Source organism: Grus americana, chromosome 1 (assembly GCF_028858705.1).
Source record: "Grus americana isolate bGruAme1 chromosome 1, bGruAme1.mat, whole genome shotgun sequence".
In the NCBI taxonomy this organism is placed as follows: Eukaryota; Metazoa; Chordata; class Aves; order Gruiformes; family Gruidae; genus Grus; species Grus americana.
This window is the reverse complement of record NC_072852.1, coordinates 202,869,515-202,883,226: the sequence shown is the minus strand read 5'-3', so window position 1 is coordinate 202,883,226 and position 13,712 is coordinate 202,869,515. Positions and strand designations below refer to the sequence as shown.

At 44.3% G+C, this 13,712-nt stretch overlaps 1 protein-coding gene across 9 annotated transcripts in view; it reads left to right on the top strand.

The window, feature by feature from the left end:
- Positions 1–11,392: 11,392 nt before the first annotated feature.
- GRIA4 (glutamate ionotropic receptor AMPA type subunit 4) overlaps positions 11,393–13,712 on the top strand; it is a 235,175-nt gene continuing 232,855 nt past the window's right edge. For 7 of the 9 annotated variants that reach the window (XM_054836650.1, XM_054836716.1, XM_054836658.1 and 4 more), the window contains exons 1-2: positions 11,393–11,889; positions 13,031–13,189. In XM_054836650.1, coding sequence (XP_054692625.1) covers positions 11,802–11,889; positions 13,031–13,189 — 247 coding nt within the window. In that variant the 5' untranslated portion in view covers positions 11,393–11,801. The remainder of the gene's footprint in view (positions 11,890–13,030; positions 13,190–13,712) is intronic. The other 2 variants (XM_054836705.1, XM_054836726.1) reach the window with 2 other exon arrangements.

The window sequence follows — 13,712 nt, the reverse complement described above, 5'->3', positions numbered from 1 at the left end:
GACAGGATAACTGTAATACTGGTTAAGAAGAATAAACTTGCTGTATCTTGAGTACAGTAAGACTTCTATTATTTTTCCATATTAAATTCTCACAGGAAAATGAGGGAAATATTGCTCACATGAAAAAAACCAAAACATAAAGAGACTGTGTGACTGCCTGAAAAGCTCTTCTCAACGAATAGTTATTAGTATCAGTACCAAATCAGGATTTTCTTTCAAGCTGGTTCCCTCAGAGATTCCAGGCCCAACTCTGTTTACTATTTTCATTAAAAATATGCATTACAAAATAAATGGATAAAATTTGTAGATGAAACCAGGATGTGTTAGGGTTACAGAAGTCTGGAGAGGAACTTTAGGATTCAAAACTGCCATAATAAAGACATAATCCAGAAAGTAAAAAAAAAAAAAGTAAGTTCAAAGCACAATGACTAGTAAGGAGAAATGAACACCTAAAATTCCAAATGAGGAAAAAAGCATCCGCAAGTTTAAATGTATCAGAAATTACTTGTGCAGAAATTAAGAGTGCAGTAGTGCTGCAAAGGAAGGAAAGGGAAAATCTCGTGTTGTGAAGAACTTTGCAGGTAAGATATGGGTGAGGATCATTTTCTTCTACTTGTTCACAGGGAGAGTGCAGCTGAGGCAGCGCAAGCAGTCTTCAGTGCCATACGCCAAAACACGCGTAGTCACTCTGGAAAGAATACAGCAGAAAACAGCAAGAAAGAGAAGAGGGCTGAGAACACATTATCCATCAGAGAAGACTGCAGAAAAAGGGGTTCTTTGAGTCTAGGCAGGTAAAGACTTAATAAATCTTCCAGGATATGGAAGATTGTTAATAGGAAAGACAATGATCGATTGTTACCAATTGTTCATGGGAAAGAAAGACAAAAAGAACCCAGTTTAACTTTCAGTAAAGAGTATATAGGTCATATATTAATAAAAAAATCGAGAGGAAACAAAACTTGAACAGGACACCCTCGGAAAGTCTTTTGGCAGAAATTCTAAAAAAAATGTACCAGATAAAAATCTCTGTGGGAAGCTCTAGCATATTTGATCCTTCCCCAGCGCCAGAGGACTGGACCATGTAACCTTTGGAAATCTATTCCATCCCTGCATTTCTAATTCAATGACCACATGATGTGCTTTAGCAAGGACCATTTATGGATTTTTTAAAAGAGCGCTCTAAGTGACATAAGGTTAGATAATTTCACCCTTTTGCAGAGTAGTATTTTCGTCTCCAAAAGGCACCCGTGCTTCCCTTGCAGTTACTTACAGATTACAGTGCTATTCAGCACAGCTAAAGACAGAGGAAGCTGCCATAAAATGTATGTTGGATAATTTTTATAAATACGTCTACATGAATGATTAGGACAAAATCTGACCTCTTTTAAAAGGTGCTCCACGAATAAACTTTCTATGAATAATCCCTAGCTTCACAGAGTATGAATCACTGTGTAGTAAATATTAAATAAATCAACAGTTTTAAAATTAATTGCTTTTGAGGGATCTTAGTGCTAGATGACATCATTACGGCACTGATTTGCTTCGTAACTTCACCGAGTAATGTAGCAGACGTATCTACCTTGATGTTGGCTAGGATAACTCATCTTCATTATACATTTTAAAAGAAGAAACAACTGGATAACAACAGACATGTCTTGACTATCAGAATACTGGTAGGAACACACACTTTTGGATAAACACCAGGTATGCTCACAGCACTTAAGACATCGAAGACTGATCCGATTTTCTAGGAAAACAGATTCTAGTTCTACAAACCCAGAGCACATGGCTATAGCCGAATGACAGCAATTATCCAATTTGCAGCTTGTGCGGTGTGGGGGACGGGTGCTGGAAGCCAGCTAGAGCTGAGGCAAACAGACAGATTTATTTGAGAGAAACTTTAACCCCACCATAGAGAGAATAATACAAGTTTGAATACAAAAAGGCCAAAACTGTGGGCTGAAAATGCATCTTCTAATGCAGGCAATATTGTATAAGCTCTAATTAATGTGAAAATTAAGCAGAAAAGAGAGTCTGTCTGTATGTGTGTGTTAAGAAAAGCATTAGATTGCTTGATTACTTTTTTTTTCCCCAGAGCTGAGAAAGAGTTTCATGTAAGTAACTAATGCTTTGATATAAAAGTGTAGATGGTATGGTGGCAGCATATTTATCGCTCAAACATGCAGATATGGGTCTGTTAGGAACTGGGAAAGGAAAGACTAGATCACAGGACATAGGTGAAAAGTGTCATCATTATTGGCAATAAACCTCACTAAAACTAATTTTTACAAGCAATTTAGTGTATTAAACTGCAGTTACATTCTATAAGTATGATTTTGTAGAAACAGCATTGAAGGTTTCCTGGTTATTATGCCTGAAAGATTTTTTATCAAATTTGCTTCACTTCATGAGTTAAAAAGCCAGGGCGGAGGTTTCCTCTCAGCAATTTCACCATCCCCTTTCTCCCCCTGGGTCTAGAATTCAGGCTTGTCCTTTTTGCTCATCCAGCATCACCAATACTGAGGCTTCTGCAGCTGGAGCTGATGTGATCCTGTGACAAGCCGCAGAGAACCCAGCTCCCCCTTCCACGCGGGTGGCAGCACTAGGGCGCTGAACAACAGAAATGAGCTAGAAAACTTCCACCTTCAAAAAAAGGTGAACTGTGGGGGGGTTTACAGGAAATGACAATGAGGTCAATACAGCAAGCTGCTCTGGGTAGTGAACAGATGCCATTCTTCAGTGTTCTGACATCTTCCTCACTCTGCTGTTTAGATTATGTCACAGAGGTTATGGTAAAACATTTTAATGAGAACTGGTAAGAAAATGAAAATTATTTTCCATCAACTGTTGGGAAAAAATGAAAAAAAATGGGTGGGGGAGAAATCTTAAACTTTTTTCATGGAAAGAGTCTGTTGTTTTGACATGGTTTAGTTTTTTTTCCTCAATAGAACCCGAAGAAACTCTCTTTTTCGTTTAGGGAAAAACAATTTTTATTCATAATAATTCACTTCCAAATATCTGTAATTATCTGGGTTGGGTTTGCGTGGCAAGGTTTTGGTAGCGGGGGGGGCTACAGGGGTGGCTTCTGTGAGAAGCTGCTAGAAGCTTCCCCTGTGTCTGATAAAGCCAATGCCAGCCGGCTCTAAGACGGGCCCACCGCTGGCCAAGGCCGAGCCCATCAGCGCCTCTGTGATAACATATTTAAGAAGGGAAAAAATAAGTTAGAGAGAGCTTTTGCAGCCGGAGAGAGGAGTGAGAAGATGTAAGAAACTCTGCAGACACCAAGGTCAGTGCAGATGGAGGGGGAGGAGGTGCTCCAGGCGCCAGAGCAGAGATCCCCCTGCAGCCCGTGGTGAAGGCCATGGTGAAGCAGGCTGTCCCCCTGCAGCCCATGGAGGAAGGATGAGGGGGTGTAGAGATTCCACCTGCAGCCCGTGGAGGACCCCACGCCGGAGCAGGTGGAGGCACCTGAAGGAGGCTGTGGCCCATGGGAAGCCCACGCTGGAGCAAGTTCCAGGCCGGACCGGTGGACCCGTGAAGAGGGGAGCCCATGCCAGGGCAGGTTTGCTGGCAGGACTTGTGACCCCGTGGGGGACCCCACGCTGGAGCAGTTTGCTCCTGAAGGTCTGCACCCTGTGAGAGGGACTCCATGCTGGAGCAGGGGAATGATGAGAGGAGTCCTCCCCCTGAGGATGAAGAAGCGGCAGAAACACCGTGAGATGAACTGACCGTAACCCCCATTCCCCGTCCCCCTGTGCCGCTGAGGGGGGGGAAGGTTGAAGCCAGGAGTGAAGTCGAGCCCGGGAAGATGGGAGGGGTGGGGGGAGGTGTTTTAAGAGTTGATTTTATTTTCTCATTCCTCTACTCTGTTTTGCCTAGTAATAAATCAGATGAATCTCCTCTCTCTCAGTTCAGTCTGTTTTGCTCGTGACGATAATTAGTGAGTGATCTCTCCCTGTCCTTATCTCGACCTACAAGCATTTCGTTATGCCTTTTCTCCCCTGTTTAGTGAATGAGGGAGTGAGAGAGCGGCTCTGGTGGGCACCTGGCCTCCAGCCAGGGTCAACCCACCACATTATCTCAGTCGAGTTTTTGTCTCCTGATGATTTTCTTCTGGTTTCTTTCTGGTTTCTTCTCATCTGAATTCAGTTTCACTGCAAAACTTTCAACTGCAGGGGGGGTTGGTTGTACTGTGGCTGTTGTTTGCTTAGAAGATGTAGAATCAACATCCTACTCCCAGTTTAAAAAGGCAAATATTTAAGTACTGCACGGTTCAGAAGGGCCATAAGCACGCCCCCAGTGCATAGTAGAGGGACATATGGTGAACAGCCTTTCTTAACCTGTACCCTTCCTTTCAGACCATGTTGGCCAGACTTTGCAGTGTGGGTGATTATCAGCCAGAGCCCTCAAATATACCCAGGGGGACCCTTCCTTTGCTACTTTAGAAAAGTATACAAACAAGTAAGTATAAAAACAGGAATGAAATATATTTATTTTAAATACTATTTCATGTAAACTTACTGACAGTTGGTCTAACTCATACAGTACCTAGAAGACTAGCAATAACTTGCTTCGAATTCAGAATTATTGTAAGTGATGGGCAGAAGCCAGCATTAACAAAAGTTGATCTTTTTTTCACTGTATAACCAAGGCCAGATGGGCTCAGGTGGAATGCATTTAAGTTGGTGCATTCCCCCCCCCCACGCACACCTCTAATTGATGAGGAAATTGCCCCATCCTTCAGAACTGCCTGGCATTTACTACTGCCATAAGCTGTACTTAGAAAAGAAACATTGCTTCAAACTTTCATACTTTCTCAGGTACATCCCATGATGCAAGCCCAGGTTATAAATCTGGGCCAGAAGAAACCTATTACACCATTAAAAATGTAACGAAGATGAGATCAAATTTAAAGGGCATAGATTCCAATTTCACTCTTGCATCAAATTCTCAGGGACTTAAGCTGTCTGGGAAGTATTGCAGAAGAATCTCACAATACTAATTGATTGAGCAATAAAATGGCAGATGAAATTTCGTATCAAAAAAATGCTAAGCAGTGCACATGGGAAAAATAACCTTAACTATACATACACAATGATAGGCTCTAAATTAGCTATTACCACTCAGGAAAGAGATCTTGAAGGCTTTGTGGATAGGTTCCTGAAAACATTGTCTGCATGCTCAGAGGGAAATGGCATTTTAGGAATGATTAGGAGAGGAAATGAGTAAAACAGAAACGAGTTTTACACCTGAAAAAATGTGTCCTATTCTGTATGTTCTGTTTTTCAGAAAGCCATAAGAAGCAGCAGAGAGTGACAAAGGAGACTGATGTACAGTGTAGACTATAGGATAAGGAGGATAGAATAGATGGAGTCGAATTCTCCACATTTGAAGAGGTGACTGAAGGGTGATATTATAAAGGTATACAAAACTATGAATGATAGGGCACGGTACATTATTTTTACCTCTTTTTTCTTAGAGAAGTACCAGGGATTATTCAATATAAAATAAGGTTTAAACCACACTAAATAAACTATTTTCTTAGAATGGGATTTATAGAGGTCATTTGCATAGGATGCTGTGGACACTGCAAGTAAATATATGGAAATAACAGCTATAGGCAACTCTTCAACACAGGGATCTCTATGAAATCTTCAGTTTAGAAACCTTAAAGCCCTGGCTGTCAGGAAGTGAAAGCACTCAGCAAGGAAAAACCTCTCCAAAGTCCCTTCAAATTTAAACGAAGGACTGCTCAGCTTCTCATATGCTTCCTGAATAAACCACTATCAGTTAATGTTAGACATATGATACTGTTCTAAACGGACATTAAGTCTAACTTAATATGGCAGTTCTTAATTATATCAGTGTAACCACATTTTTCTCAAACTGAAATAATCTTGACTGATATCAGCATGATTTAAAGCATAATCAGGATTTTTTTTGCTTTCTGCAGTATGACCACAATAACCTCTCCTTTCATGGCCAAGGTCTCTTACCATATCACTTTCATTTCTGAAGGACGGTAAGTTTACAAAGAGTGATGTTAGCATACAGCGTGGTGGAAAGGAGTAGGACCAGCACATGAACTTATTCAAAGTCAAATGCACTGTACTACACTTGTTCCAGTATCAACATAACACTTTTAATGAGAAGCACTATTAAAAATAATTACCTGTTCTGTCTACCCTAGAATTTAGATGACTGAAAAATAAGTCAATAAGAACAAAAATGCAAGAAAACACTGTAAAGCAATTTTCTGAAAATGAGTTCTGCTACTGAAAGGAAAACTGTATCTTGTTCTGGTGCCCTGCTAATCTATTCAGTACTGCTAGTATCACTTCAAAAGGTGATGTGAGACCATGCCAAAGGGTGGAGTGTAAAAAATTCTACATAGACGATTTGTATTTTACTTACTTTTTATCGCTGAGAAGTGCTAAGCACTTCACAAAAGACATAGCCTTGTCCCAGAGTTTACAGTCTAATGGATCTATTTGACAGATATGTGAGCTACAACATTTCATAAGGCAAGAAAGGACTAAGAAAGGACAGGGTGTTGAGTCAATCGTTTTCTCCATCATTCATTTATTGCTGAAGCATTTCCAGTGACCACATGGTGAAAGCTGCAATGAGAATTGCATTTGAAGCAAGACTAATCTCAAGGACTGGGTCCAGTTTTGGGATGTAAGTCTGCGCCCAGATGGTTGTGCCACGAGGAACCTTTGTGGCGCAGACATTTGCTTACTCTGACAGAGCTCATTTCGCAGCACTGGCACACAGGCCAGGGTCAGGGTGCTGTCTGTTTTCGTACTGCCGCTGCCTTGGTGCACCTGGAACCTGGTGGGGAGGGGTGGTGGTGGATCGTTAGTGCTGCGTCTTGCTAGTGAAATTGCCCTTCTCTTCTCCTTTCCTCCCCTCTGTACTCCTAATTGTCTCAGCCTATGCTCGATGATCAGCACAGCTTTACTTTCCCCTTTTCTCAGTTAAGTCCACTTCTACCTCAAAGTTACGTGTCTCCAGACACACAATCACATGCCTTTTTGATAGATTGTATAGCTGGGATTTGTGTTTTGGATGCAAGAACATACAAATATGAATCAAAGTTGCTACTTCAGCATGTGGGTATTTATCAGCACGTATGCATCACAAACTCTGTCCATACTGCAAAGTGTCTGCCTCCTTCATATCCTTCTCATCCTCCGGGATCCCCATAAGGTGAATGCCTCTGGTATCTTCCCTGCAGTTTTATTCCTCCTGGCTAACACACAGTCTTCATTTCTTCTCTAGCACACATCTTCTCATAGTCTTCCTGTTCCTGCAGAGTCTTTTCATAAATGTATTTAGTCCAAGCACAAGACCATCTGATCAAGAAAATAGTCAAAGGTTTCCAATCCTTGCCAGAGGGAAAAAACATCATATTCATGCATCTTCTGCAGCAGGATTCATTCAGGCGCTGCAGCAGACCGTCAGCCTCTCAGCTGATGCTCTACAGTGAGTTTACTCATGTGGTGGCCTCCAGGCAAGGCCATGAGCTGCTACATGCCCCAAGGCAAAGCAAGCATTCACCACCAACAACCTCTCCAGACCCCCCCTAGTCTATACCCTCCACACATTCAATAAAACATTTTTCAATTATTTCTTATTTTCTCTGATATTTCATTGTGGAACTCAGAGATCTGTCCATTTTTCCCTTCATCACCTACCACAACCTTCACAGTCTGCTTGAGGGGACCTAGGGGGAGGCAGGGACCCCAGTTCAGAAGTGTCTTCATGCAGCACCTCTCCAGCAGCAACCAGGAAAACACACAAACTCTCCCTTCTGGTCTCCTCTTGCTTGGCAGTGTACAGCTGTATTGGGTTTATGTAGCAAAGTTCTGGAGGGAGGGAGGATGCAGGGTTGGCCTCTGTAAGAAGACACTCGGAGCTGCCACCATGTTAGACAGAGCCAGTTTCATCCGTCTCCAAAACAGACCCACTGCTGCCCAAAGCTGTGGGCAGTGATGCTGGTGGCACCTCTGTGATAACGTATTTAAGAAAGGGTAAAAAAAGCACTGCACAGCAGCTGCATGAGAGAGGAGTGAGAAAAATGGGAAAGAAACAACTCTGCAGACACCAAGGTCAGTGAAGAAGGGGAGGAGGTGCTCCAGGTGCCGGAGCAGAGATTCCCCTGCAGCCTGTGGAGAAGACCATGGTGGAGCTGATATCAACACTGCAGCCTGTGGAACGACCCCATGCTGCAGCCAACGGAGATGCCTGAAGGAAGCTGCAGCCCGTGGAGAGCCCATGCAGGAGCAGGCTCCGGGCAGGAGCTCTGGCCTGTGGAGAGAAGCCCACACAGGAGCAGGTTTTCTGTCAGGAACTGCAGCCTGTGGAGAGCCTGTGCTGGAGCAGCGGAGCTACTCTGTTCCTGAAGGACTGAAGCCCGTGGGAAAGACACACAATGGAGCAGAGGAAAAGTGTGAGGACAAAGGAACAGCAGAGACAAGGTGTTATGGGCTGACCAGAACCCCCATTCCTCATCTCCCTGCACTGCTCAGTGAAGTCAAGCCCCGTAAGAGGTGTGTGTGGAGGGTGTTTTATGGTTATGTCTTTGTTTCTGACCATCCTACTCCATTCTTACTTTCCAATAAACTGAATTAATTTTCCCCAAGTTGAGTCTGTTTTGCCTGAGATAGTAATTGGTGAGCGATCTCCCTGTCTTTATCACAGCCCACGAGCTTTTTCATCGTCTTTTCTCATCCTGCCCTGTTGGGAGTGAGAGCAGCTCGGTGGGCACTCAGCAGTCAGCCAGGTTACCCCACCTGAGCAGCAGTGAGTCTCCAAACTTACCTGTCTTCCCTTCCAGCGTTAATCTTGATTACACCCGTTACCGCTCCTGTTCCAGTTCTGCTGTAAGATGAGCCTTGTGAACAATCACTTAATCATCTGCCAATCACTTCTCACAATTTACTGAAATGGGATTTTGATGCTGCAACTTTCTTATTTTCCCCTTGTGTCTTTTAAACAAAATTGCCATGGTGGCCTCTTCTCTTTTCTTTCCTTTGCCTTCCACAGCTGCAAAAAATGATCCTGAGATGTCTAAGCAGGGGAGTGTCAAGCAGAGGATGGGATTATTTTCAGGAATAGCACTGAGTGATAGTGTTGCAGGAATACTGGGTTCATCTCTCACAGTTAACATAAGAAACCAAAGCCGGACAAACACAGGTTTTAACAAATGAGAGTAGGTAACAACTGGAACAACTTACCCAGAAAAGTGATGGATTTCCTGTCTCTTGAAGTATTTAAATCACGATTGGATGCTTCACTAAAATATATGTTCCAACTCCAACAGAAATTACAGACTTGATGTAGGAACTGCTGGGTGAGACTCTTGGTCAGATCAGATCAGACCACTGTATGGTTCCCTGTGGACTCTAAAATTAAATTTAAGTTAACATGCTACCTTTATATTTGAAAAAGACTAAAGCATTTTCCTTAGCTCAGTTGGTAGGCAGTAACTTGCTGTGGCACTATAATGGACATATGTCTAAACTCCTAATCATTTATACATATTTGGCATGAATTCACATGAGTATGTGTCACCAAATTAACTAAATGTTTTACCCATTTCCAAGCTCACTTGCTCCTAGTGGTGAAGAACCATCCAGCCATTAAGGAATGGAAATATTATTCCATTTAATCCCTGTTTTTGATTCCTTGATTTACAAAGTCAGAAAGTTAAATGCTAAATGATGGAAGAAAGGAGGCACAAAAATTTGGGGAGTATTTAGAGAGACAAAGGAGGCAAGGGAAGGAAGAAGAAAAAAAAGACAAGCAAGAGCAAAACCAGAGGTCACAAAAAGCCATGAGTAAATAAGGTGAAGCACAAGCCTGCAGATTCAGAGGAAGCATAGGAATACGTGGAGAGAAAGTGAAGGGAAGTAGAAGACTTACTGGAAGAAAAAAGGAATGAGTATTCTGAAATGCAGGTGAACTCTGTTTGCAAAGAAATCTCTCAAACAGTAATTTATTTATTTACAGGAACTCCACACTCTCTCAAACACACACACAGACACAGTCACACACAGAGTCACACATGCCCATGCAGATAAGTTTATATATATATAGCTGTTTTCAATGCTCTTTGCTTGCTCTTTGGGGTATGCGGTTGACGCTAAGGAACTCACGTTTCAGAAACCACTGTCACCCTCTGCAGCAATTAAAGGGGGTGTCTTTCACCCCAAAACAGGAGAGCTTGGGGACATGGGATATAGTAATAAATTAAGAAAGCAAACCTGAAAGTAGGCAAAACTCTGGTCTTGGAGTAAATGTGTGTGTTTGAACACAGAGCCACAAAGTTCACCTTAAAAATCAGTATTCTTTCATATTACCAATTAATATTTTAAAATTAATTTATTGGAGCACCAATCATTCCCTGTGACTGACACAAATCTCTCTGCAAAGGCACATGTAAAACTAGAAGCTCCCTTCTCTGACATACAGCTATTGTTGGATGATTTCATTACCTATCATTTATTATATATATCTTTTAAATATTAACTGCAATATCCCCAGACCTCTGGCAGCTGCTCTGGGGAACTTCCAAGGATTGGAAAGAAAAATCTGAAGGCACCAAAAAGAAGGGTCTAGACAGACAAAAGCGCCATTATTTTTCCCACCCAAAAAAAAAAGAAAAAAAAAGGGAAAAAAAAGAAAAAAAAAAAGGAGAAAAGACGGCGGTATAGGAGCAGCGAAGTTTTCCTTTCATTTGCTCTCATTCCTTTTGGCATGAGTGCCCACAAGCGCTGAGCGCTTCCCTTCTCTGGTCCCTCCGCTCCATCCTCTGCCGCAAACCCCGGCAGCGGGGAGGGGGTCCCGCTCCTCCCGTGCGGAGCGGCGCGCGCAGTGCGCGGAGCGCCCCCCCGGGGGCTGCCAGGCCTGCCCAGCCGCGTCCCCCCGCTCCGCAGCTGCTCAGCACATGCAGATACGCCCTGCCACCTTCATTAATAATAATTGGTACTTAATAGCAGCAGCCCCAGCCGCGCGATGGGCTGCAGCGGCCGTGACTCCTCCGCCCCGCGCAAAGCCCGGGGCAGTGACCTTGCCTGGCCTTCTCGCCCTACGCCCGCGGCACAAAGTTCCGCGCCGGTGCGCGCCCGCGGATGTGCGAGCGGCAGAAAGGGAAGGGGAAAAAAAAAAAACCCCACAAAACAACCCAAAACCCCAAACCATCGCCTTCGCAGTGGCTGCGACCGCCGGCGCTGCAGTGCTCGCCCGAGGCCGCGGGCGGCTCCGCGGGGCGGCGCGGAGCGGCGCGGAACGGAACGGCACGAACGCGCGCGGCCGCTCCCCACCCGTGGCGGTGCGGGCGGCGGTGGCGGGGGGGGGGGGGGCACACGGCGCATGTCCGCCCGCGCCGCGCCGCGCCGCCACTAGACGTTCCCCCCCGCCGCCAAACTCACCACCATCTTCTGCATGTGCAACATTTGCAGCCGGACAGAAACCGCTCCCCGGCGATGGAGACTGCGGGAAAAATCCGGCGCGGCGGGATGGCTTGCTGAAACGGCAGCGGCAACCGGGAGAGAGGCAGAGCGCGAGCGGGAGAGAATAGCAAACAAATACTAAAACAAAACAAAACAAAAAAAAAAAAAGAAAAAGAAAAAGAAAGGAGGAAACCTCTCTTTTTCTCCCCTTTCCCTCTTTTTGGTTGGTTTTTTTTTTTTTAAATTCTTGATTTTGTTTGTAGCCACCTCGTCCTCAATGCCTCTCTGAGCAGCATCGAGCGAGCGAGCGGAAGAAGGCGAGACAGAGAGGCAAAAGAGAAGATGAGGATAATTTGCAGACAGCTTGTCTTGTTGTTTTCTGGCTTTTGGGGACTAGCAATGGGAGCTTTTCCTAGCAGTGTGCAAATAGGTAAGCGCTGCATTGGGCTGTGTGCGTGTGTCCAGGGGTTCAATCCTTTGCAAAGTGAGTTGGAAAGGAGGCTCTGAAGGCAGTTTGCAGATTTCTCCTCCGCCACTCATCCCATTTCCCTGCCTTCAAGAAAAATCCGCGTGTATTTGTGTATGTATGCCTCCGTGTGTGTGTGTGTACATACATACCCGTGTGTGGTAGGGAGGATGCTTGTCTTTTGCAGAACTCGTCCCAGCTCCGGGCTGTGTAGGATGAGCAGGGGATGAAGGGGCTCGGGGCTGATGCCCCTCGGCTGCTTCAGCCCCCTGCGGCACCCCCCGCTTTTGCCTGGCTCCCGGAGGGATGGCGAGTTACGTGCATCGGAGGTTGCGGTAGCCGGGAGGGGTGGGGGGTAAAGGGTAACGCTGCCCTTCTTTCCCTTCTCGTAGTTGGAAAGTTTGGGATTTTGTCGGTCTCTCCGTGGAGTCCTGTGCCCCCTCCTCACCCCTTTCCCATCGCCTCCAGCTTCCCTTCTTTCGGACGTGTTTCGGGTGGGACGCAGCTATCTGAATTCTTTCCAGCTCAGCTCCATCACTGCATCATTTCTCGTGGACTTGTAAAGATGCTGCTAATAAGGCTGAGCAGCTCCCTGCCTGCACATGGCTGCAGAGGAGCAAAGTTCATTATATTCCTGTTCAGTGCAGATTATCCTACACTGAGTCGGTATTTTCTTTCTTTTTTTTTTTTTTTTTTAATCCAGAAAGCATCGTTCCCCTTAATCAGCCCGCCACTTAATGTAAGAGGCTGTTGAGTAGCTGATTTACCAGTGTGTTCAGTATCAGGGAGATGGAGGCTAAACACTTTCAAAGGTCACTGTAATCATGACAAATCTGGGTATTTATGTATGAAAGGCTGGAAACTGAGAAGTCAGAAAAGAAGCATGAATGCATCAGGGAGGTTAAAATCGATTGAGGACAGTGATTTAAAGGCAGCGGTTGTGATTACGAATATGATTAGTTCCTTATCCATTAAAGTCTTAGGACTTGCCTTACTGTGCAGCTTTGGGAGAGACAGCTGCTTAGCGTTGCAAGATAGTAAGTAGCTTGCAAATAATTCACCCTCCTTCCTTTGCTTTTTTGCCTTTTTTTCTTTTTTTTTGTAGGTGGTCTCTTCATCAGGAACACAGATCAGGAATATACTGCTTTTCGATTAGCAATTTTTCTTCATAACACCAGCCCCAATGCATCCGAAGCACCTTTTAATTTGGTTCCTCATGTAGACAACATTGAAACAGCTAACAGCTTCGCTGTAACAAATGCCTGTAAGTAAACATGCCATTGATCTGACCACCTTACCAGTAAATTGCAGTGGAAATAACAGGAAACCACATCATTATCTTGCATTGGAAATACATCAGTAAGTCTGTCTTCAGTATAGGTACCCTTTGCAGAAGAGCAAAAGGGGCAGCAATCCTTATTAGTTTCTAACTGGAGCAAAACCCCCTCTTCTGCCTTCTGGTGACTAACCTGATATGACATTTACTTTAGTGTTATTACTGTAGTTTCTTGCTTCCCGGTTTCTATGGAGATGAATTTTGTTGTTGTAAAGAAAAATTATGAATGTCTCGATCAGTCCGTAAACCCCACAGTTACTCTTTTTCGCTTTTGGGTATGGTGTGCCTTGCATGTATTTGAAAATAGATGATGATATTTGTGCTCGCAAATGCTCTTCTAATGGCTGGAAAGGAGATAGGGAAGCGGTGGTGTGCAGGATAATATATCTGAGTTGGTTGACGCTGCAGTTGATCTGGTGATGTCACTTGAGGCAGCCCTGCTCTTATATTC